The sequence below is a fragment of the Podarcis raffonei genome, chromosome 16 (assembly GCF_027172205.1).
Source record: "Podarcis raffonei isolate rPodRaf1 chromosome 16, rPodRaf1.pri, whole genome shotgun sequence".
Lineage (NCBI taxonomy): Eukaryota > Metazoa > Chordata > Lepidosauria > Squamata > Lacertidae > Podarcis > Podarcis raffonei.
This window is the reverse complement of record NC_070617.1, coordinates 8,763,778-8,789,132: the sequence shown is the minus strand read 5'-3', so window position 1 is coordinate 8,789,132 and position 25,355 is coordinate 8,763,778. Positions and strand designations below refer to the sequence as shown.

The 25,355-nt window shown below is 49.1% G+C and overlaps 1 protein-coding gene across 7 annotated transcripts in view; it reads left to right on the top strand.

Annotated features, from left to right (window-relative positions):
• The window catches only part of ADAR (adenosine deaminase RNA specific), a 43,087-nt gene extending 19,822 nt beyond the window's left edge, over positions 1-23,265 (top strand). For 5 of the 7 annotated variants that reach the window (XM_053370141.1, XM_053370143.1, XM_053370142.1 and 2 more), the window contains exons 3-15: positions 3,285-3,477; positions 4,945-5,102; positions 7,423-7,558; positions 7,783-7,994; positions 9,676-9,832; positions 10,094-10,265; positions 12,321-12,414; positions 13,634-13,753; positions 14,652-14,785; positions 18,181-18,363; positions 19,819-19,931; positions 21,831-21,958; positions 22,612-23,265. In XM_053370141.1, the coding sequence (XP_053226116.1) occupies positions 3,285-3,477; positions 4,945-5,102; positions 7,423-7,558; positions 7,783-7,994; positions 9,676-9,832; positions 10,094-10,265; positions 12,321-12,414; positions 13,634-13,753; positions 14,652-14,785; positions 18,181-18,363; positions 19,819-19,931; positions 21,831-21,958; positions 22,612-22,852 (2,041 nt within the window). In that variant the 3' untranslated portion in view covers positions 22,853-23,265. Of the gene's footprint in view, positions 1-3,284; positions 3,478-4,944; positions 5,103-7,422; positions 7,559-7,782; positions 7,995-9,675; positions 9,833-10,093; positions 10,266-12,320; positions 12,415-13,633; positions 13,754-14,651; positions 14,786-18,180; positions 18,364-19,818; positions 19,947-21,830; positions 21,959-22,611 lie in introns of those variants that run through there. The other 2 variants (XM_053370144.1, XM_053370145.1) reach the window with 2 other exon arrangements.
• Positions 23,266-25,355: the final 2,090 nt, after the last annotated feature.

Genomic DNA, 25,355 nt, shown 5'->3' with positions numbered 1-25,355 from the left:
GTGTTGCCCCTCTTCCTTTCACAACTGCTTTTGCGTATTACTCTGCCCCGTAGGTTACAAAAGCCTCTTAATGAGCAGGCAGCTGAGATATATATCAAGGCTTCCCTTAAAAAGGAAAGAAAGACTGTTTGTTTTAATACTTAAAATACAGGACTCTCTGTTCGTTCTTTCTTTTACAAAACACATTCTTCTTATATTAACAATTCGAGTGATGACACAGCAGTCTCTGCTGAATAATCTAATAATGTCCCACAGCCCCAAGTCCATCTAAATTTAGTTGGTAGGCTCCGTGGAGCAAGGACTCGCCGTCTTTTAAAAACTCCGCATAACGCTGAGATGCTGGTGTTGAAACCCTGATCATCATGTGTGATGATCGGTTTCCGCCTTCAGGGCTCTGAAGTTGGGGAGCGCAGGACAGAGGAACGAGCATGAATGGGCAGCAATAGGAAGGTTTTGTTTCTGCTTGCTACATCTCCTCCTTCAGGCCTGCAAAATAGCCACTTGCAATTTAAGAATCGCTTCCCACTGCCAGGCAGGGAAAGCCTCAGGGGGAAGGAGGAAGACTCAGCTAAGTGAGAGTAAAATGGAGAACCAAACCACCTGCATGGTGAATGTATTTCTCCTCCCCCCCTCTCTCCAAATTTGAAAAGCGGTGCCTGGCATGAGCTCTGTGCTCCCCTTTAGAGCGGAGGGGGGGGAATCTCTTTTTCAGCCCGAGGGGGCCACATTCCACCATGAGCAGCCTTCCTGGGGCCACGTGCAAGCAGTGGGTGAAGCCAGAGGTGAAAGTGAGCAGGAAAAAGGCATGCGAAAATTGGGGCGTTTCTACACCCTCCCACCCACATCACCCAGGCGTTGTTGAAGTTCAAAGGCACATTCTGTCCCGACAAAAGCACTTGAAGAGGGTGCATGGAAGGGGGGGTGTGGGTCAGCCTGGGGAGGGGGATGTAGCCTGTGAAGTGTCCTGGGGGGCAGATGGAGAGGCCTGGAGGGTGACATTTGGGCCCCCAAGCCTGAGGTCCTCCACCTCGGCTTTAGAATAGCGAATCTTCAGCTGCAGTTCCAAGGGGGGGAGTAAGCCCGCTGTGTGGCTAATTAGTAGTTTTGCACTAGGCAAATATTATGCCCCATAAGTTCCTGTATGGCTGGAGGAGTTCCACGCTGTCTGCTTCTGGCAGGGAGCATCTGTTGCCATGTGGGGGGGACCCGGAGCATTCCTCTTCCCTCCCTCTGGCGCATCGCTCTGAACAGTTGGGTGGGTTGGATTTTATTTTTACGTTCTTGCTTGGCTGCTCTTTATAGCCACTGTGTTTTTAGAAACACACACACACGAGTCTCTTTCTTTCTGTCTCACTCCTTGCCTTTTCTAGGCACCAGCAGAGTGTGTGTGCCACCCTCTGGTACATCAATAGACCCGCTAGACAGGAAAATTGGCCTACTTTTTTCCATGAGAGCAGATTCTTCCCAAGCAAAGGAGCGGGGAGCTTGAAACCTCAACCGCTATGGGGGCATTTAGCTCTGTAGTCTCTGTTGCTACCTGGGCCAGTGGAGGCTGGTCCACTTGAAATGTATGGGGCTTTGCCCTGCCAATCTCACTCTGCCCCCTCAGCCAGCTCCCACCCGCCTGCTCCTCTTTCATTTGTTGCAGAGGATCCCACTTAGCCTCAGTGTTGCCCTTGTAGAACTCAGCAGGGAGGGTGACTGTGGCAAAGCAGGAATTGGGTGGCGCCACCTACTGCTGGGCTCCCCACCTTCGGCCGTACAAGCCCCAACAACAGGGGTCAGCAAACTTTTTCAGCAGGGGGCCAGTCCACTGTCCCTCAGACCATAGTTTCTGGGGGGAAATGAACGAATTCCTATGCCCCACAAATAACCCAGAGATGCATTTTAAATAAAAGCACACATTCTACTCACGTAAAAACACACTGATTCCCGGACCGTCCGCGGGCCGGATTTAGAAGGCGATGGGGCCGGATCCAGCCCCCGGGCCTTAGTTTGCCTACCCATGCCCAACAAGCACCTGGCACCATCAACCTGGGCCTTTTTCTTCCTTGTCTTGCTTGTAGTGCTGCCACAGTTTGAAACTGGGTTCCTTGGGAGTTTTAGTTTTGGGGGTGGGATGGGGCTTCCTCCGAAGAGAAAATCTGTAATGGCAGTCCAGCTTCCCTGAAAGAGAACTGCTAGCACATTCTCAAAGCAGGGTCCAGTATGGTTCCAAATTGGACGGGGGAACCGCATGTTGATATTCCTACATTGCAAGGGGTTGGGCTAGCTGAGCTTTGGGGGGGCCCCTTCCAACTCTGTGAGTCTATGATTCACCTGGCAGCCTCTTTGTCTTGGCAGTGCACAGCCACAGAAGAGGGCTGGGCTTCTTCTAAGGGTGCTGTTCCTTAGAACAGATAGGCCTAGCCGGCTAGCAAGCATTTAGAGCATGCCCCACAATCTTTGCTGTGCCCACAGATCAGGCAAGGAGGAAGGAGTTCTCTAAAGGCGTGATGGGGGACATCTCTGGCCTTCCAGCTTTCATTGGGACTCCCAGCCTCCCACAGCCTTGGCCAGCATGGCCAATGCTCGAGTGATGGTTTTGCCACCCCTGGTGTAAGTGCTGCACCAATAAAAAGGTAAAGGGACCCCTGACCATTAGGTCCAGTCGTGAACGACTCTGGGGTTGTGGCGCTCATCTTGCTTTATTGGCCGAGGGAGCCGGTGTACAGCTTCCGAGTCATGTGGCCAGCATGACTAAGCTGCTTCTGGTAAATCAGAGCAGCGCACGGAAATGCCGTTTACCTTCCCGCCAGAGTGGTACCTATTTATCTACTTGCACTTTGTGCTTTTGAACTGCTAGGTTGGCAGGAGCAGGGACCGAGCAACGGGAGCTCACCCCGTCGCGGGGATTTGAACCGCCGACCTTCTGATCGGCAAGTCCTAGGCTCTGTGGTTTAACCCACAGCGCCACCCGTGTCAATAACTCCTTCCTAACAAAACCTATTTGCAGAGGCAGAGGGCTTGGAAAGGAGAACCAGTGTTCTGTAGTTGTCAGCATCAGACTTGGGACCATAGAAACCGAGGCTCAAATCCCTGCTCATCCGGGACGTCTGCTGGGCTAATCACACACTCTCAAGGTCTAACTGTGTGGTTTTCACTGCGAGGATAAATTGGGTGTCGGGTGAGGGGCACATACACTGCCTTGAAGCTCCTTGGACATAAATGTGATAAATAATGGCGCCAGATTCACTGATTAGCACGCATCCTCACCGTTTTGTACCTTGTGTGTTTTGGTCAAGGTTTAAATTCCAGGCGGTGATCGACGGTCGCCGGTTCCCGCCAGCGGAAGCAGGCAGCAAGAAGTTGGCCAAACAGGAAGCGGCCGCCCACGCCATGAAGATCCTCTTGCGCGAAGTCGAGCACGAAGGGGAGGACGGCATGGAGCCGGAGAAATCCTTGTATGAGGACAGTTCTCTCAGCGAAGCAGAACTGGTGAGAGCGGCTCCCCACCCAACCCCAGTAGCAGGCAGAGGCCGAAAGTGGAGCCAGTCCTGTGAAAAGCGGCTCCACCACAATCTGATTTCCATATTGATTTATTTTCTCACAATGGAAGTGGCCCAGCTTCTTCTACTTGTTGAACCGTAATAATTAGGTGGTAGATCTGTGTTAGGGTTTTGGGGGGGGGGGCGGGGTATGGTTTTTGTTTCTTAATGGTTGTTGTAAACCATTTTGATGTTTCTTCAGAAACTGTGGTATATACACACATACGCATCCCTACCTTTTAGTCGATTGTTGAGAATGCTGCCTCTGTCAGTGGAGAACATAGCCATCAGGGTTAGCCCAGAAAGGGTGTTGTTTAGTGATAACAACAGCAAAATGACAACTGCAAAGGGGATTCGGATATTTAATTTGGCACATCTTTCTTGAGAATCTTCTGCTCTGCTATTCTATTCTATTTAATGCAACAAATGATTTTAGTAGCTGTGACTGTGGTTTTATTGTTATGTGTGGTGCCTGATGATTTTTATGTTTTTTGGGGGAGGGTTGGGTTTGTTTATTTTTTGTTCTCCTTCTGAATGATGCCGTGGCCTATGGCTAGTGCAATAAAAAGTTTAATTGTTCAAAAAAAAAAGCACAGCAAAATGATTCCCCCCCCCCCACCTCCTTAAATTAGGCTGCAAAAATGAAGAAAGCTAGCCAGGTATGGACTCGGGTGTGAAAGGATTTTGAGCCGAGTTCAGTACTGTTCAAAATAGATCCTTAGGTCATGAGCATGAGGTCAGAGGCACCCTGTCCTTTTAATTCTTCACTGCTGGTCTTTCGCACCTGACTCTGCTTGGCAGACCGTGGGGTTGTAGTAAACAGCAAAGTAGATCTGTCTTGCCTGATGTCTGCCCGCCCCTGCTGTAGTCTCTCCCCCACCCCCTGGGAAATTATCCACAAGCCCCTGGGGTTCTGCACCAGGCTAGTCAGTAGGGGAGGGTCTCCCCCAGGCTAGGGTGCCCGAAACTGCAGCCCTGTGAGCCAAAATTTTGCCTCTGGGGAGAAGTTGGGGGTCAGTGGAAGATTTGTTGAGGGTGGTGGTCAACTGGCTTTTACATTTGCATTTTAAATTGCATTTTAACCTGTATTTTAAATTGGGGTTTTTTGTTTCTTTTGTTTTGTTTTGCTGTAATTTTACTGGTGTTAGCCGCCCGGCTCTAGCCGGGGAGGGAGGGGTATAAATAAAATTATTATTATTATTATTATTATTATTATTATTATTATTATTATCCTCTTCTGGGCACCAGGAGCATAATTTCCCATTGGTGCCCCCCCCCGAGTTGCCAAACCAACATGGCGCTTCAGTGAGAGAGATACTGAAACAAAACAGCAGAAAGAGCCCCGCTCTGCAGCGTCCTGGTAAAACCCCTTCTTTATTTCCTCCTCTCTTCCTTCCTTCCTTCCTTCCCTCTCCAGCCTGAGCAGACAGAGTCAGAGGCTTTGTCTACAACGCAACAGATGAACGTGCTTTCTGGGAAGAACCCCGTCAGCGCCCTGATGGAATACGCACAGAAGTCGGGGAGCGTCTGCGAGTTCCAGCTGCTCTCTCAGGACGGCCCTCCCCACGATCCCAAGTAGGTCCCGACTCGCCTTCAGAAGCGTGTGAAGCTGTCAGCATGGTGGGGCCCTGGGCTGCTGTTTCTCTGTGGGGAAGAGACCAGGACACAGGGACCACCTTTCTTTATGGGGGTGGGTGAGGATGGAGGGAGGGCTTGTTTATTTATTGCAAGAGTCCCTGAGGATGTTCGCGCACGCACATCATCACCACCGGGAAAACTTCTCGTTTCTCCTTGTGCTCCAAGTGAAAGGCAAGTCAAGACATGGCCGTGTGGGGTCTTCTTCTGCTGCCTGCTGCTCTTGGCTGCAGCCAGTGGAGGTTGAGGCTCAGCAGTGCCCTGGGTTCTGTTTATTTCTTTTTTTAAAGCATTTTCATTAAACAATTTCAGCATAACAAAATACAGTGGTACCTCGCAAGACGAATGCCTCGCAAGACAAAAAACTCGCTAGACGAAAGGGTTTTTTGTTTTTTGAGCTGCTTCGCAAGACGATTTTCCCTATGGGCTTGCTTCACAAGACGGAAACGTCTTGCAAGTTTGTTTCCTTTTTCTTAACACCGTTAATACAGTTGCGACTTGACTTCGAGGAGCAACTCATAGCACGCGGTGTGGTAGCCTTTTTTGAGGTTTTTGAAGACTTTGGTGATTTTTGAAGCTTTTCCAAAACTTTCCCGACACCGTGCTTCGCAAGACGAAAAAGATTGCAAGACGACAAAACTCGCGGAACGAATTAATTTCGTCTTGCGAGGCACCACTGTATCAATCCACATAATCACATTATTTCCCCCCTACCAAGGACTTCCCTCAGCTCCTCTCTCTGATTGTTTTGCACATATTATTCTCTGCATGTTATAAAATCGTACATATCCTTGCTTTACTTATCATGTGTTTAACTAATAAATTTTGTAGCTGTCTATTCAAAACTTGCCAAGGAGTCCAGACCATTTTGTTGTCTTTTAAAGTAATTTGTAAAAAGTTCCCATTCTTCCTTGAAGTCACTGTTGTCCTTTTCACGCAGTTTATATGTCAATTTTGCCAGTTCCGCATAGCTCATCAATTTTTCTTGCCACTGTTTTTTCATTGGGATTTCCTCATTCTTCCATCCTCGTGCTAACAAGACTCTTGCCGCTGTTGTAGCATACATAAATAAGTTCATTATTTTTCTTGGCAGCTCTTGTCCTACAATCCCTAACAAAAATGCTTCTGGTTTTTTTGCCCTGGGTTCTGTTTCTTGACTGTGCAAAAGACAAAGCTCTCAAGGCTCACTGCTAAAGATCAAAAACATTATTGGAGGTCTTGCTTCAAGAGGCCTGACTACAGTGGTGCCCCGCAAGACGAAAATAATCCGTTCTGCGGGTGCCTTCGTCTTGCAGGGATTTTCGTCTTGCGGAGTACCGCTGATCAGCTGATAAGCGGTATTTGACAGATAAGCGGCTTAGCGGCTTAGCGGATAAGCGGCAATTTACAGATAAGCAGCTTAGCGCCTTTCAGAAAAGGCAACAAAAAAGGGAGACCACGGAAAAAAATTCGTTTTGCGAGACAGCCCCATAGAAAAATTCGTCTTGCGAAGTGGAAAAAATAACGGAAGGCCCTTTCGTCTTGCGCATTTTTCGTTTAGCGGGGCATTCGTCTAGCGGGGTACCACTGTAAATCTCTTTTCATTGCCTCTCCTGAGCCCCTTCATTCACTAGGGCAGGTGTGGGAAGCCTTTGGCCGTCCAGATGTGGTTGTGTCACAGTTCTTATCAGCTCTAGCCAGCATGACTCGTGGGCAGGGATGATGGGGACTGTAACTCAGCCACATCTGGAGGCCAGAGGTTATGAGAGCACCCAGCCCACTAACCAGCTTTCGTCAACCGGGTGCCCTCCAGGTGTTTTGTACTCCAACTCCCATCAGCGCTAGCTAGCGTGGCAAACAGGTCGTGGATGATGGTAGTTGTGGAGGGCCACAGGTTGAGGTAGGTTGGAATCAGCCTTGCCTTTGCTCCCCCCCAAAAAAAAGTTATCTCAAAGGGGGACAGTCTAGGTTATAATATTTGACTAGCTTCGTCTAGGTTATAGTATTCAGCAGTGTGCTAGGCTCTGCACAAAATGCAGAGGAAGATATTGGCTCTGTCTCTCTAAAGTGGTTTGTCTGTCTAAAAGGAATTGAAATCAAGAAACATGGGGGGGGTTGGGGGGGGGACAGGCTTCCTCTCCTTTTTTTGTACAAAGGGCGTGGGGGTTCCGGAAATGACCCAGGCCCCACCTGCCTTTCTGCTGCCACCACTTTCTGTGTGATCTACCTTCAGTCTCAATAAGCCCCTGAACTCTCTGCCTTCCCCCTTTCCTTCGATCAGGTTCAAGTACTGCGTGAAAGTGGGCGAACGCGTCTTCCCTGCCGTGGTATCGAACAGCAAGAAGGGAGCGAAGCAGATGGCCGCCGAGGCCGCCATGAGGGGTCTCACTGGGGACACCAGCACCTTACCTGAACAGGTATCCTTGTTGTTTATTGTTTCTTAAAGGTATAGACCGCCCCATACCCATAGGTCTCAGGGCGGTTCGCAACGTAAAATCACAATATGAAAAACGCTCAGTACGTCATGAAAATGAGAACGGAGACAGGTCTCCCGGCCTCCTCTGTGCGCCGCGCTCCCTGGCCTCATTGCAGCCTTCTCATCAGCCTCTTTCTCTCTTTGTTTCCTCGGCGACTTTTTCAGACAGAGGCCCAGGGCGACCAGCCTGCGGATGTGCCTGGTGTCCAGCCTGCAACTGTGGAAGAGGCAAAAGCCGCGAGCGCTAAGGGTGTCGGCGAGCTGATTAAGTACCTGAACTCCAACCCGGTCAGTGGCCTCCTGGAGTACGCCCGGGCCAATGGCTTTGCTGCTGAGTTTAAGCTGATCAATCAGACTGGGCCACCCCACGACCCCAAGTGAGTAGGTGCAGCGGCGCTCTGCCCAGCCAGCCAGCCAGAGGGGTTCTTGTGTTGCTTGCAGAACATAGATAACAAAGCCCAGGCCCTTAGTCTCCAATTTGATTGTCATCTTCTGGCTGGCAGGGGCTGTTCTGTCTAAAGGTCTTTCCCAAGCCCTGCTGCTTAATCTCTCTTAACCGGAGAGACCCCGGGGGGAACTGGAGTCTTGTGTGCAAAGCAGGAGCTCCGCTGCTGAGCTACAGAACTTCTGTAACGGAAAGGGCTCGCCTGCATCGCTGATAAGTCCTCCTGGTCTACTAGGGAACTACTGTAGGCAGGATGGCCATTAAACATAAGAAGATTCTGGCTGCAGGATCAGGCCAGCAGCTCCTCTCGTCCAGCCTCTTGTTCTCACAGTGGTCAGCCGTACGCCACAAGGGAAAGCCCGAAAGCAGGACCCAAGCACAAGAGAAACTCTTGTGGTTTTCATTATTATTACAGTGGACGCTTGGGTTGCGAACGTGAACCATGTGGGAGGCATGTTCACAACCCGCAGCGTTCGCAACCCGCAGCGCTGCGTCTGTGCACGCGTGGGTTGCGATTCGCCGCTTCTGCGCGACCGCCGAAACCTACAAGTAACCCGTTCTAGTACTTCCAGGTTTTGGCGCATCCATAACCTGAAAACATGCAACCTGAAGTGTCTGTAACCCAAGGTATGACTGTATTATCATCATCATCTTCTGTTTTCTGGATACTTGTCCACAGATGTATGAAAGTTCATACTCAATGCAAGGTGTGTTTTTATAATGCACCAGAATGAAAGAAACACTTTTAAAAATCTAAAATAAAAAGGAATGGAAGGAAAAAGAGGGAAATGGAAAGAAAGGAGGGGGGAACCCTCTCTTGTGGTTTTCAGCAGCTGGTCCCTCTGTGGAGGCAGAGAATAGCCATCGTGGACTTTGATAACCTTATCCTGCATTAATTTGTCCAATCCTTGTCTAAAGCCATCCAAGTCAGTGGCCGTCACCCCCTCCTGCAGAAGCAAGTTCTGTCACTGCTGCCTGAAGAAGTCCTCTTACATCCAGCTTTCTAGGATGCCCCTGTTACAAGAACGTTTATCGATTCACTTTCTCCTGTTAATATGCCCTGCTCTGTCCTTGTGGCTATAATTTGTTCCCAAACTGCTTTTAATATTGTATTTTAAGTCGTTGTAACCTGCCCTGGGACCTTATGGCAAGAAATTGAATTATTATTATTACGATTATTATTTACCACATGGTTGCCCTGGACTGTAAGCTGAGGATGGGGCACCTCTTGGGGCCCTCCAGACGAGGTCAGGCTTCCAACACCTATCCGTCCCAATCGGCTTGGCCAATGGGAGTCCAGCCACACCTGGATGGCCTCAGGTGTCCCCTTTGGAGAGATGTAGCGATCCAGCCTGCTTGGTGGAAGTCCAGCAGCCTCTTAGCAGGCTGATCTTAAAAACAGAACCGGGGGGGGGGGGTTAGGACCCAGCCAGTCACTTTTCGGGCTTTACTCAAGCTTCTTGCGCTCTTTCTGACCTTTCCAACTCTCTCAAGCTTTCTGCCTGTGCATTGTTTTCCTGCTGGGGCTCTTGATTTGATAGCGCCAACCTCACCCAGGGCCCCTCGGTTACTGAACCTGCACCTTCTCTGCTGGCTTTTTTTCCTCCCGGCAGATTCGTCTTCCAAGCCAAAGTGGGCGGCCGCTGGTTCCCGGCCGTCACGGCGCACAGCAAGAAGCAAGGCAAGCAGGAGGCTGCCGACGCAGCGCTCCGGGTTCTGATCGGGGAGACGGAGAAGGCGGAGAACTCCGAAGGGCTGACCATCACAGAGGTAACACTGCCACCCTCGCTTGCCTCTCCTTTCGCTGTTAATGGGCCATATGGGAAGACCTTGGACCCATAGATGTTGCTGACCTACCGCTCCTATCACCCCGAGCCACTGGCCATTCTTGCTGGGGCTGATGGGAGTTGAAGTCCAGTGATGTCCAGAGGGGCTTCCTTGTAGTTTGCTTCTCTCCCCTCTCACCTGGGCCTTGTTCTTCGGCTGTGAAAACTCCCGGCCTCCCCTTCTTCTTCTTCTTCCATCTCGCAGCTCCCCGTGAGCGGAAGCACACTCCACGACCAGATTGCTATGCTGAGCCACCAGCGGTTCAACACCCTGACCGCACGTATCCAGCACAGCTTGCTCGGGCGCAAGATCCTGGCCGCCATCATCATGAGGCGAGGGCAAGAGGGCCTGGGGGTCGTGGTGAGCATCGGAACAGGTAAGAGACACTGCTGGTCCAGGACGGGGGAATGCTCATATTGCAGCTGGGAAGAATCTCACTTAAAAGCTCTGTTTAAGTGACTCTAAGGGATGCGGGTGGCACTGTGGGTTAAACCACAGAGCCTAGGGCTTGCCAATCAGAAGGTTGGCGGTTCGAATCCCCACAACGAGGTGAGCTCCCGTTGCTCATTCCCTGCTCTTGCCAACCTAGCAGTTCAAAAGCATGAAGTGCAAGTAGATCAATAGGTAGCACTCCGGTGGGAAGGTAAATGGTGTTTCCGTGCGCTGCTCTGGTTCGCCAGAAGTGGCTTAGTCATGCTGGCCACATGACCCGGAAGCTGTATGCCGGCTTTCTCGGCCAATAAAGCGAGATGAGCGCCGCAACCCCGGAGTCGGCCATGACCGGACTTAATGGTCAGGGGTCCCTTTACCCTTTACCTTTATTTAAGTGACTCTAAACTGGTGTTTCCCAAACTTGGATCTCCGGTGGTTTTGGGACTACAATTCCAATCATCCCTGACCACTGGTTCCTTCTAACTAGGGACAATGGGAGTTGTAGTCCAAAAACTGCTGGAGACCCAAGTTTGGGAAATCTTGCTCTAAACAAAAACTTTTTTTAAAAAAAAAGGTCATGGGGAACAGATTATTTTGGGACACCACCCACTCAGGTCACTTTGCTCTCCACCCCCCACCCCCAAAAGCCAGATGGAAATGGAGTAAGCAGACATCCCCCCTTCTTGTTCCTGTTCTATTAATGGAATCATGAGTGAAATCAGATCCAGCAGAATTAATATGAGCTTTGAAAAGCCCATAAAGCTGAAAGAGGAAATGGGGAAGAGTTATCACTCTTCCAACTTCCTCCTTCAGCTCCATGTGCTTTTCAGTGGAGGAAAAACAGCCGCACTCATCTCGCGACCCCGGGGCAGCACATGGAAGGGCTAATGGGTGCCAGGGAAAACCCTGTACAAACCACTAGCTGCCTCTTCCTCTGGGAATAAGTGCCCTACGTTTTGGGTGGTTTTCTTCCACGAAGAGGGTTTTAAAATCAAACCCAGAATGAAATTGGAAACTAGTCTCAGCCGTCTTTTCGTTTAATAAATAAGTACCGTATTTTTCGCACCATAGGACGCACTTTTTCCCCTCCAAAAATGAAGGGGAAATGTGTGTGTGTCCTATGGTGCGAATGCAGGCTTTTGCTGAAGCCTGGAGAGTGAGAGGGGTCGGTGCGCACCGACCCCTCACGCTCTCCAGGCTTCGCACACCTCTCCGCAAGCAGCGGGAGCCCAGCGCTGGGCTCCTGCTGCTTGCGGAGAGTTGCCTGCATGCTGAAGCCTGCGCGCGCTGAGCTCAGCACGTCCAGGCTTCGCGGACCTCTCCGCAAGCAGCAGGAGCGCTCCCGCTGCTTGCGGAGACTTGCCTGCATGCTGAAGCCTGCGCACGCTGAGCTCAGCGCGTCCAGGGTTCGCGGACCTCTCAGCAAGCAGTGGGAGTGCTCCCACGGCTTGCAGAGAGCTGCCTGTTTGGGGTCTGGGGAAGCTCGAGCTTCCCCCACCCCAGCCCCGCGCCTGGGGGGAAAAATAATTTCCCCCCCTTTATTTCCCCCCCAAAAAACTGGGTGCGCCCTATGGTCCGGTGCGCCCTATGGTGCGAAAAATACGGTAAGTAACCAAGGGGGCTAGAACAATTGGAATGCAATTCCGCTGCTGCAGAAGGTCAATCCGTATAGATTTGCTCTCATTGTAAAACACGGCTTTCCAAGCGCAGTCCATATCGTGCAGCTTTTCAAGGTGGATTTGTGGAGTGCGTTACGTAAACTGTAGCACGGCATCAGGTTCTACAGCAGGCTCAAATTCAGTGACGGCTTGCAAGTGACAACTCTTCGTCCCAGCAAACCGCCAAGGATTCCTTGGTCTGTTGTTAAAAACACACACACAAAACAACCACCTGGAAGTAAACAAATTCGGCTCTCCTTTTGTCCACACCAAGCCCTTCGCGCGGGGTCTGTTAATGCAGTATTTTCCTGACCGCTTTCTTTCTCCTCCTTGCCTCTCAGGGAATCGCTGTGTGAAAGGGGAGGAGTTGAGCCTGAAAGGGGAGACGGTCAATGACTGTCATGCGGAGATCATTTCCAGGAGAGGTTTCATAAGGTGAGGAGGCGGAAGCGGGAAGCCAAGCAAGGCCATTCAGAAGAGATCTGCCCAGAATGGGGCATGTGTTGAGTGCCCAGCCCCTGTTCAAGGACAGAATACTAGGCACTGGTCCTACCTTGCAGGTCGTTGTGAGCGATATTGTGAATGAATGGAATATTTAATGATGGCAACCTTTATCTGTATCACACAGGGGTGAGGAACTTGGTTTTTTTCTGTTGAGAGATATTTTCTGTTGAGGGGGACAGAGAGGCTGGTGGAGGGTGAGGCACCCCCTTTTCTCTTTCGCTGTCTACCCCTCTTTACAGGGTGGTGACTGGCAAGTATGAATAATGATACCTTAAAATGATGAAATATACAGTAAAACCCTAACACCGTGCAATAGTTGTTTTATAAACTGCTTCCTGATGGTTTGAAGCACCTTTTCATCATTTATTTAGATTTTAACACATCCCGCTTTTGAGGCCACAAGAACCTCCCAAACCCTGCATTAAAATTTCAAAACAGCAAACCTGTTTAAAAAGCAGTTAAACAAGGAGCAGGAGGGGGAAAGGAAAGCCAAAAAACTGATTGATTAAACATTGCAGTCCTACTTGGGGGGGGGCAGCCTTGCTGTGGGGGGCTTTACGGCCAAGTACAGTGGTACCTCGGGTTACATACCCTTCTGGTAACAGATGCTTCAGGTTACAGACTCAGCTAATCCAGAAATAGTACCTCGGGTTAAGAACTTTGCTTCAGGATGAGAACAGAAATTGTGCTCCGGCGGCGTGGCGGCAGCAGGAGGCCCCATTAGCTAAAGTGGTGCTTCAGGTTGAAAACAGTTTCAGGTTAAAACAGGCCTCCAGAATGAATCAAGCGCCGTATTTTTCACTCTATAAGACGCACCAGACCATAAGACGCACCTAGTTTTTGGAGGAGGAAAACAAGAAAAAAAATATTCTGAATCCCAGAAGCCAGAACAGCAAGAGGGATCACTGCTCAGCGAAAGCAGCGATCCCTCTCATTGTTCTGGCTTCTGGGATAGCTGCGCAGCCTGCATTCACTCCATAAGACGCACACACATTTCCCCTTACTTTTTAGGAGGGGGAAAAGTGTGTCTTAATAGAGCAAAAATTACGGTACTTAACCCAAGGTACCACTGTAAATGTGTGCAGAATGGGATCACAAGGCCAAGAAGGTTGACCAGGCGTCGCTTCACATTGTGGTGGTGTTATTCCAGGTTCCTCTACACAGAGCTCATGAAGTTTGACCCCTCGGCACCCGAAGACAGCATCTTCCAGCCCCTGGAGGATGGCAAGCTGAAGATCAAAGACGACATCACTTTTCACCTGTACATCAGGTGAGCACCAGCTGGGGCCTGACCTGCGTGCAGCGGTGCAAGATGGCTGAGGGGTGTGTGTGCCTGATTGTGCTGCGTTTTGCAGGGGATGTTGAATGCAACACGAGGAAAGAGCTATCGAGGAACCCAAAAAACAGCAAAGGGGAGAGTTGGGCAGGGGTAAAAAAGTGTTCCACACAGCAGGCAGACAGTGTGACGTTGATTTTATTTCCTACCCCTTCCCTTAAGGTCCCAGGGCAGGTCGCAACCATTTAAAGAGCAGTTCAGAACAAATTGCAGTCGCAGGAGCAGGGTGGGTTCCCCCCAAACACACGTCAAAAGGGCAGGGCAAAGAGGTGCGTCTTCAGCACACAATGAAAACCATGACAGGCGCACCTCTCTCGGGAGTGAATTCCGCAGCTTGGGGGCTGCCGCAGAAAAGGCCCTGTCCAAGGTTGCTGCCCCCCAGCGAACTCTGTGAGGGAGGTGGAACTGCCCAAGGGTCAGATAGAGAGGCCTGCAGTTCTGCGTTTGGCCATAGGACCTGACTCCCTCCTCTGGCAACCTGCACAGAATTTTGCTTAACGGTTGCCATTAATTTGATTTTAATTAATTTTATAATGAAATGTTTTTAGAATGTTGGATTGTTTGATTATTTGATTGTTGTTAGCCGCCCTGAGCCCGGCTTCGGCTAGGGAGGGCGGGATATAAATAAAAATTATTATTATTATTATTATTATTATTATTATTATTATTCTCTCCTTGGGCTAGAAGGGCCATTTAGCTCAATGCCTTTTAAATTTGCCGTTTTAAGAATTTGCTTGAGCGCTGTTTCAGGGGGACCTGCTGAAAAGCAGCCCACACCGATTTCTTAATAGCCTCTCGGGTTCAGGCTGTGCCTTGTTCTTCTGCCCCCTAGCACGGCACCTTGTGGGGACGGGGCTCTCTTTGACAAATCCTGCACCGACCAGGCCAACACAGTCGGGGAAGGCCAGCACCAGCCGCTCTTCGAGAATCCCAAGCAGGGGAAGCTGCGCACAAAAGTTGAAAACGGTGAGTGCCAGGGGAACTGAGCCCGGCGACTGGGATTTTGTTGCTTCCCTTTTTCAGCTTTTACCTGTGCAGCCGGGTATTCTGGTATGCAGTTTTTTTAAGGATACAGTTTGCAGCCTTCTAATTGCCTTATACTCAGTCAGTCAGTCCAGTAGCAGCAATAACTTCTTTTCATTGTATGCAGCCCAATGCCTGTTGCAATACGGAAGGGTGATGAACTGCAATATCACTTTTGCGCTATAGGCTTGTTCCTTTTCTCTTTTTTTAAATTGGTTGTTTAATTAAAGTTTTTTGTGATACAGATAAGCAAGGAAAGGTACATATAGCATCTCCACTTTCAATTCTGGGGAGGGGGACAGGAAAAAGGCCGGGGGAATAGTGGTCTTTTCATTCTGTTGCGTAGTTTGTCCATGGTTTTTGCGTCACTGTCTTGTGGGCAAGCCGCTTGCAGTCATACCTCATGTTACGTTTTTTCAGGTTGCTTCCCGCAGCGACCCAGAAGCACCGTAAAGGGTTACTTCCGGGTTTCGCCGCTCGCGCATGCGCAGAAGTGCCAAATTGCGCCGCGCACCTGCACAGATACAGTCCTTCAGGTTACGGGCTTTTCAGGTTGTGAATGGGCCTCTGGAACGGATCCCTTTCACAGCCAGAGGTACAGTGGTACCTCGGGTTAAGTACTTAATTCGTTCTGGAGTTCCGTTCTTAACCTGAAACTGTTCTTAACCTGAAACACCACTTTAGCTAATGGGGCCTCCCGCTGCTGCCGCGCCACTGGAGCACGATTTCTGTTCTCATCCTGAAGCAAAGTTCTTAACCCGAGGTACTATTTCTGGGTTAGCGGAGTCTGTAACCTGAGGCTTCTGTAACCTGAGGTACCACTGTAGCTGTTCGTTTTGCTACTGGCATTGCGAGTCTCCCTGGCTGCCCCTCTGCCCAGGACACTGGTTGTTGTTGTTGTTGTTGTTGTTGTTGTTTTGTTGTTATTATATTTTATTTTAAATGATATTTTATTAGATTTTAACAGAAAAAAGGTTACAGAACAATAGACAAAAAAGTAAAAAGACACAAAAAAGATACAAAAACCAAAATTTAACATAAAAAAGAAAAAAAAAGATAAAAATCCCTCTTTTCAGTTTCTTACCATTCATTTACTTATTTTCCTGACTTCCTCTCACCTCCCTTTTTTGTATTCCATTTAGAAGTTGGTTCAGCAAATTCATACCCTCTTATTTTACCCTTAATTATTTATCCTCATATGTTGTCACTTCAGATTTTCATCTAATATCAATCCATTCTTACAAATTCTTATTTTATCTTATTACTATAACTGCTTCGTTTCATTTCAACATCATTACAATTTAAAAATTTTACAGTTCAATTTACCATTAATTTCTTTAACCTTATCTTACCTTCTAAAGCTTAAAGTTTTAGAATTTATACCATATTTAAGCTTAACTCCTTCAAACCTTTCTGCTAAAGCCAATTAATTCCTTTCCAGCACATTTTAGTATTTCATTAGTATTACACTAATTCCAAAAGTAAAATAGTTTATAAAAAAGAGATTCTCATTCTAGATTTATCCAACGTCCCTTCTTCCTGGTTTCGGATAATGTCAGTCCTTCCACCATTGTGTTCTAACCATCAATCGGGTGTTCTAATATCAGAGACTCTCAAGTCCCTTCTATGCCCCCTCTGCAGGTTTTCTTGTTCCTGTTTATACTTGCACGCGTCCCTGTCCCTTGTTGGATTCTTGCATATTTTCTTCCCTTTCTCCTTGGGGAGTGAATCTCCGGGGAGCTCCATACAGAAATATTCTCCATTTTCTTTTATCAGATTGTCCCATTCCCCGATAATCCACTCCCCAGTATTTGATTTGTAATCCAAAAAGTAGTTGTTCCAAAAATGATCTTTAAAATGTATCCAACAAAGGGAATTTTACTTTCGATTTTCAGATTCTTTGTTTCCTTTCAATATAATGCAAACAGGCAGAAAGCAGCATTAGAATTATTTTGTTTCTCTTTTAGTTCTGTCTGTCAGTAGTTTTCCCGTTTTCAATTAGTAATCATCACCGACAATTTCTGTCCTGACATTCCGTCCCCAGGTTTGGGACGATGGGAGCTTGTATTCTTTCACTCTCTTTGCAGGATTAAAAGGTCAATATTTCTTCCCCCCTTTTCTCCTGCTGTCAAGGGGGGGTTTTATAGTTATAGATGCAGGAAATTTCAATCTTAAAATCAATTTTTCCGGCTTTTTAGCTTATAAGATCTTTGCTTCGGTCTATTTACAAAAAACGGGAGGCGGACTTCCTGTTTACACCTTCCCGCTTCGGTGCCAAATTCGAGGTTGTTCCTTTGATCAAAGGGGGGATTCCTTTGATCTCCCAATCTTTCAATTGTCCTACTCACGGGTTGTTGTTTAAAAGCCGAATTGTCATAGGAAAGAGGACAGCGCTCTCCGACATCAGCTGTGCAGCTTCGCTCCGCAGAAGTAGCGATTGACTCACAGCACCGCGCCAGCACCCCGTCTCGCTCCGGAGCCCTTTGCAGGGTTCCTTTGCCGATGGGGGGGCGCAAAAGGTGCCCGCCGAGTCCCACGGTCGCAGGCTTCACCGCCTGCGGTTTTCGAGAGGGTCCCCGCTTTGCTGCCGCGGTAGGACCCAATTTCTGCGGGGCTTTCTCCCTCTAGATTAGAGGGAATCCGCCATTGTCGGTGGCGCCGCCTCCGGAAGTCCCTGCCCAGGACACTATTTCAGCCAGGCTGAAATGCTCAGGGAACTCTGGAGGGGTGTGCCCTGTTTTATGCCGCGGTAACAGCTGAATGGGGGACGCGGGTGGCGCTGTGGGCTAAACCACAGAGCCTGGGACTTGCCGATCAGAATGTCGGCAGTTTGAATCCCCGCAACGGGGTGAGCTCCCGTTGCTCGGTCCCTGCTCCTGCCAACCTAGCGGTTCGAAAGCACATCAAAGTGCAAGTAGATAAATAGGTACCGCTCCGGTTGGAAGGTAAACGGCATTTCCGTGCGCTGCTCTGGTTCGCCAGAAGCGGCTTAGTCTTGCTGGCCACATGACCCGGAAGCTGTACGCCGGCTCCCTCGGCCAATAAAGCGAGATGAGCGCCGCAACCCCAGAGTCGGCCACGACTGGACCTAATGGTCAGGGGTCCCTTTACCTTTACCTAACAGCTGAATGGAACCTCTCTGTGCAGAGGCGGCATACCTTTTGAACACATCAGGTGCTGGAAGAGGCCCTGGCCCCCATCCCCTCCTCTCTGAGGACCCAGCAGCGTCTGTCTGGCGGCAGCAGCTGGAGACAGCCATCCTTGGACTCTAGTGTGTGTGTGGCCTTTGGGCCATTCCAGCAAAGGCAGCTCCCGACTGGCTCCCTCTCTTCCTGCAGGGGAAGGCACTATCCCGGTGGAATCCAGCGACATCGTGCCAACGTGGGACGGAATCCAGCACGGCGAGCGTCTGCGCACCATGTCCTGCAGCGACAAAATCCTGCGCTGGAATGTGTTGGGCCTGCAGGGGGCGCTGCTCTCCCACTTCCTGCAGCCTGTGTATCTCCGCTCAGTCACGCTTGGTAAGGGATCTCTCCATCCTCCCTGTTGCTGGGTGTGGGGGTCTCGTATCTCTCTTTTTCCCTGCCTTCTCAGCTATAACCCCCCCCCAAAGCACCTATTACTTTGCCCCACTCCATTCCAAGATGTCTGAAAGACCACTTCCTTCGCTACAGAGATGCAGACCCTCTTGGGTGTTAAGATCAGCAGGGGAAGGGCAGTATTGGCCTGGGAGAAGAGGGAGCCTTCTCTGTGGCAGCCCCAGAATTCCCTCCTAACAGAGGCGCCCTGGTGACTTGGCTGTGTAGCTTTCCGTGTACATAGAAGGCACACTTCTCTCCACCCCCCGGGCAGCTTTGACACCAGAGAAACATTTCCTGTTGTTGATGGGGCAGACTGTCGCCAGTGCATTGCTCAAAAACCTTTCCCTGGCTGCCAGGATGCTGCCAAGCTGAGTTCAGGGTTCCTACATTAATTTTCAGCATCCTTAATGACTTTGGTCCAGAATAGCTTAGGAGTGCTTGATTCCTTCTATCCCTGCCTGGCCACTTAGGTTTTTGGAGAAGTTGATGCACGTTCCATATGGTGGGCCCAGTTCTGGGAAGAGATGCCCCTTCCCTGTTGAACTTTTTGGCATCTGCTGGAGACTTAAAAAATAATAATAATAATAAATCCCAGCAGCCATTCTTTCACCGTTCTGATTTTACAGTTGGTTAACTGGTTTTATCTTGATTCTATTTGTTGGGCTTGGTATACACTCCCTAGAGATAATCAAAATTAAGTGGTGTATAAATTGTGTTTTTTTGGGGGGGGGTTGTCCATATATATATAGAGAGAGAGACCCCCCAAAAAATCTTTGGTTTAACCAGTTTTAATGCAGCACATTTAAACTGTTGTAACCTGCCCTGGCATGGCAAAGCACAAGTAAAATATCTGATTAGCAGTAAAAAAAATAATGGGCACAGTCGGTGAGAAGACTCGAGAGCACAGAGACGCAATTCTGCCACAAATGACTCACCTTAGGGCAGTGGTTGGGAAACCTGTAGGGCTCTCTAAATGCTGCTGTACTACAACTCCCATCACCCATTAGCCTTGCTGGCTGGGGGCTGATGGGAACTGGAACCCAAGAACATCCACATAGCCCAGTTTTCCCATTCCTGCTCTATAGGAAGCAAAAGAGGCTGTTGGGACTTTGCTGCACGTTCATTTGGGTGTTTCCCCCCTCCTCCTCCTTCTTTTGGGACCTTGGAAGCCCCCGTCTCATGACAAGGACGCAGCAGGCCCTGGCTATAAATGTCTTGAAGGCAGCAAAGTACTCAAGGCTTGTGTTAAACCTCTGTCCTTCCTGCCAAGATGCAGCTGCCGCTAGCCCTTCCAAAGATGGTGATGCCCTTCATGTTGATGAAGCAGCTGATCTGTGCCCCTTTTTTTCAAAAAAATGCCTGCGCCATCAACCTCATTTTGTGTTCCCTTTCCAGGCTACTTGTACAGTCAAGGTCACTTGACGCGTGCCATCTGCTGCCGCATGTCAAGAGACGGCAACACATTCCAGTCCGGACTCCCCGAGCCGTACTTTGTCAATCACCCGGAGGTAACCGCTGTTTGATTCCCATTGCGGTTTTAATTCCTTGTCTTCCTCCTCCTCCTTCATCATCAATTATTTGTATGCCACCTTCCCATAGTTCAGTCGTGCTCAAAGCATAGGTGTCTGGACCTTTTCTCTATGCGGCTGCAATATTTGTCACATATGGTCTAGCTGAGATTCCTGCATTGCCGGGGTTTGGACTAGACAACCCTTGGGGAATGGCTCTCCAACGCTACAATTCTATAATTCTAGTTTGGAGGAGGGAAAGCAAGTAAGTGGGGGACATTATAGGGAAATTGGACTGATGGGAGGAGAGTCTTTTCTCCCTCCTTAGTATTCAGACTCTGGCCCCATCCAACAAACCTGAATGTTGGAAGATTCAGGACAGGCAAAATAACGTACTTCTGCGCAATGGACTGCTGAGTTTGCTGTCGCAAGATGTGGCATAATCTTCTTTTTCTTTGGCGATCACTCGTAGTCAAGTAAGATTCTCTTTCATAAACATGGTTTTAATAATGAGTCCATAACTGGAGGCCAGTTCTGGATCCACACGTCCTTCCACAGTGGGGACATTGGTTTCCAGGCACAAGTTGGTCACAGTGTGGATGTGCCAAGCGTGCCTTCCTCTTAGCACGTTTCTCCCTTGCACCCTGAGTTTTGAGTGTCTCCAAAGCCCATGACACCTTTGGTAAAGGCTGTTCTCCAATTGGAGCGCTCGCAGGCAAGTGTTTCCCAATCGTTGGTGTTTATACTACATTTTTTTACATTTGGCTTGAGACCGTCTTTAAACCTCTTTTGTTGACCACCAGCATTACGCTTTCCATTTTTAAGTTTGGAATAGAGTAGTTGCTTTGGAAGACAATTGGTTTGGAATAGCCACCAGATTGAATGGCTTTAAAAGAGAATTAATACATGCGTGAAGAATAAGGCTGTCAATGATTGCTAGGGCATGTTCTTACCTCTGCTGTTGGAGGCAGAATGCCTCGTGATTCCCAGAAACTGGTATTAGAAGTTGGAAAGAGTTGCTCTTGGGCTCAGGTCCCGCTTTCGGGCTTCCCTTGAGGCCTCTCTGGTTGGCCATTGTGAGAACAGAATGCTGCACCAGATGGGCCTGATCCTGCAGCCTGGCTCTTATTGTGTTCTTACACGTTCTGTCCTATCCTTAAGACTTGGGATTGACAGGAGTTTTTGCTAAAAAGCCCGTATCAAGGGCAACACAGCACATTGCAATGGTAACAACCAGTGTCTCCTGCCCTGCAAATTTAGAGCTTTGTTTTCCACATGTAACTACGCCTGAAAACGAGGCCTTTGGTTTGGCTGAAAACTAGGGCTGGGAGATATATTGATCTGGCAATATATCATGAATCTTGATGTGCGTGTGCTGTGCCAAAATCACAGTGTGGGGAAAACTGTGAAGCCAGCCAGTGCCTCTACCTAAGTCCACCCTTATTTCAGAGATCGTGATATATCAGTCTTATCGCAATGTTTAGCTGGCGATATATCGCAGTGTTGAAACCCGGTCCTGGTGAAAACCACTGGATACACTGTTTGTTTTATATATAGAGAGAGCTCCCGTTGTTCGGTCCCAGCTCCTGCCCACCTAGCAGTTCAAAAGCACGTCAAAGTGCAAGTAGATAAACAGGTACTGCTCCGGCAGGAAGGTAAATGGCGTTTCCGGGCACCGCTCTGGTTCGCCAGAAGTGGCTTAGTCATGCTGGCCACATAACCTGGAAGCTGTCTGCAGACAAACGCCGGCTCTCTCGGCTTATAGAGCGAGATAAGTGCTGCAACCCCAGAGTCGTTCGCGACTGGACCGAACGGTCAGGGGTACCTTTACCTTTATATACACACACAGAATATTCAACCTCTCTCTCTCTCTCTCTCTCTCTCTGCCTTCCAATACAGGTTGGCAGAGTCAGCGTCTACGACTCTGCAAGGCAGACGGGGAAGACAAAGGAATCCAGCGTCAACTGGTGCCTCCCTGATGACTCTGAAGTCGAAGTCCTGGATGGCACAAAAGGCAAAGTAGATGGGTAAGAGTGGGGCACAGCTATCGGAGGGGAGGCGTAGAGGGGTAACCGTAATATGAGGCATGGTTGAGTGGCTGCTTCCAGTGGGCGTGGAAAGCAGATTTTTGTCTGCCTTTGTTTTCATGCCTATTCCATCCACATGCTCAGGGCCAGCAATGAAACTGACACTGGATGAGATAAAAGAAAAGTGAGTAATTGGGGGGGGGCACCGCCTGGTGTGGATGGGGGGGGGGACACACACACACTTCCTTTGCACCAAGATGGTCCCAGGCATCTCCAGGCAGAGCAGAGAACACACCCAACCTCGCACATTCTTTCAGTGTAGGTCTGTGTGGCCAAACTTGGCCCTCCAGCTGTTTTTGGACTACAACTCCCATCATCCCTAGCTAACAGGACCAGTGGCTAGGAATGGTGGGAATTGTAGTCCCAAAACAGCTGGAGGGCCAAGTTTGGCCGTCACTGGTGAAGGTAATGCGAGCTGGACTGCCCCAACAGTGTTGACACATTCTTACGAAAGACAAGCACGTTCTTATCTTCCTGTTGTCTAGTTTGAATTGCTAGCACTGGCGACTGCCTTGGGAAAGCCAGGAGGACAGCAAAACACTTAGGCTCCCCCATCCTGGAGTCCTTTTCCTTTACGTTCCTTCCTCCCTCAGACCAAAACTGGACGTGTCCCGGGTCTCCAAGAGGAACCTGTTTGCACTCTTCCAATCGCTCTGTGCCAAGATGGATCGCAAGGCCCTGCAGAAACTGACCGTGTACTCGGAGGCCAAGGAAGCGGCCGTCACATACCAGAGTGCCAAGCGGCAATTCTTCTGGGCCCTGCAGGAGATGGGCTACGGGAGCTGGATCTGCAAACCCCAAGAGGAGAAGACCTTTGGCCCGTCCGAAGTCTAGCAAGCTGTGCATTTTTATTATTTTATTTTATTTTACCATTATTTTTTTTGGCTGCGGGGGGAGGGGTGAAAGGAAAGGGGTATTTTTTTTATTAACATAGGTTGTGTGTATTCTTTTTTTAAAAATGGAAGCAGGAATGTTAACTTAGGGTTATGGATTTGCTGCGAGGCCTTCCTTCCTTCCGATTTAAATTGGCAGCATTGGGGAAGGAGCGGGGGAGTCTCCCTCCCCTTTAATTCCCCCCCCTTATCAACGAACATTGCAAAGACGTGATCCGAGTGCGCAAACCTGAGAGAGAGAGAAAGAGAGAGATCCACCAGCATCAACGCTCGTCTTGTGACAACACCCTCTCCCCATCTCTGTCCCCTTCTGGTTAGTCAAAAGGCCGCCTTCCTTGTCCTCTCTTTTCTTTTCTTTTTTAAAAAATCAATTCTTTGAACCCCTCCTTTTATTTTATTTTTAAAAGCTGTGAATTGAGGAACTGGTAATTATGCACACGCTGTCTTTTCCACAGCAGTTCTGTCTCTCCATGGATTTGCATAAAGGTGAACTCTAGGAACATCGCAGAGATTTCCCCTCACTTGAATTTAATTTTCTGATATATATAACCCCACTCCTCCTCTTGCCTTTCTGTTTAATTCAGAATTCTGCCTTTGGAGCCACTACAACATTTACCCATCGCACCGCCAGGTTATGGTATAATTTCAGGGGTTTTTTAATGGGGGGGAGTGTATGTGTGATCATTTCCCCTCTCCCCGAATCTTTGGAATGCTGTTGAATTCTCCTTGTTCCCAGCGAGACGGCCCAGCCTTTCTGAGGTCATTCTAAGCTGAAACCGCACAGCTCCCCCACATTCTCCCCAACTCCTTTCCTCCCTGTTATGTGTAGACACCTGCTTTCATGAGAGCCAGCCAGACTCACCTTAATTTTTAATATTAAAAGGCACGGAGGAGCAGTCACTCAAGCAAGTATGTCCTAGCTGTAGACTCTGTGGCGGCCCAGCCTAGAAACATACCACCGGGTCTCTATGAATGTTTAAATATGGGGTCATCACTTGATTCCTTCTAACACCTCAGAATTCCCACGCTCCCCCTTTCTTTTAAGTTACTAGTCCTCAGTTTTTAAATATATGTATATAAAACTCCAGTTCCAAGCTGTTGGCTGCTATAGAGTCGGCTGTGGTTTGTCTTATTTGTGGAATCCTTCCCCCTGATGTTCCAAGCATCCTTTGTTTTTCATTTTCTAAAGGTGCATTTGAAATGCAAAGGATCCCAGGCTTTTGGGATTTTTTTTTTTTTTTTGCCCCCTCCAGCTTTTCTCCTCCCCATCAGTTACGTCTGGGCAGTTGCTGTAGTGGAATTAACTGGGGAGAGCTCTCTTTATGCAAACTCTTTTCTGTTGAAAGGCGGCAGCCTCTCCTCCAGCCCTCCTCTCCCCATCCTCATGACGCACAGTTCATTTCCTTCCTTAGTCGCGAAGGCGATGGCGAGCAAATAATAATAAAAAACAGATGTAAATTTATTCAAGGCAAATCTTGATCCTTCTCCCACCACTATTGTAATTCAGGTTATTTCCTCCCCTCCCCCCTTTTTTTGGCAAGTCTGCTTTTAATTGCCCCTCTAGATACCATCGTTTGACAACTGAAGTCATCACATTCCGCCTGAAAATAATAATAATAAAAAAAAGGTTTTCTGTATTGGTTTCGCTGGTGTGATTCCTTTTTCTTTTCCCAGGGGGGAGTGGGCAGAGCAAGCATCTTTTTGGTTCTTTGTTCCTCTTTTGGGAGGGGGGAGCACCATCTCCCATGAGATTCTCTAAAGCGGGAGGAGGGATCTTTGTACTTAATTTCATGCATTTGGGAAGGAGGGTGGGGGAAGAAGCTGAAATGGCCGGGGGGGGGGAGGAGAGCGGGGGGAGCCAAGACCTCTGCAAGCAAATGCTTTGTTACTTGGGCAGGCGCAGCCTTTTCCCTGGAGGAACGTCTCCACCCCCATCGTTCTGCCCGGACACTGAGGTCCAGCGCCGAGGGCCTTCTGGGGGTTCCCTCGCTGCGAGAAGCCAAGTTACAGGGAACCAGGCAGAGGGCCTTCTCGGTAGTGGCACCCGCCCTGTGGAATGCCCTCCCACCAGATGTCAAAGAGAAAAACAACTACCAAACTTTTAGAAGACATCTGAAGGCAGCCCTGTTTAGGGAAGCTTTTAATGTTTAATAGGTTATTGTATTTTAGTGTTCTGTTGGAAGCCGCCCAGGCGGGGTATAAATAAATTATTATTATTATTATTATTATTATTGCAGCCACCTTGGGTGGGGGGAGGCTGGAAAGGAAGAAAGGTGGCAGAGAGAAAGAGAAAAAGAAACGGTACCTTCCTCACTGCCAGCTCTGGCCCCGCTCGTTGCCCTCCACCTTGCCACTCGCAAAGACTGGTGCCCAGAGAAAACGATAGGGCGGAAGGCAGGGAGCCCAAAGGTAGATGGCGCCAGAGAGCCAGTGGCAGGCAGAGC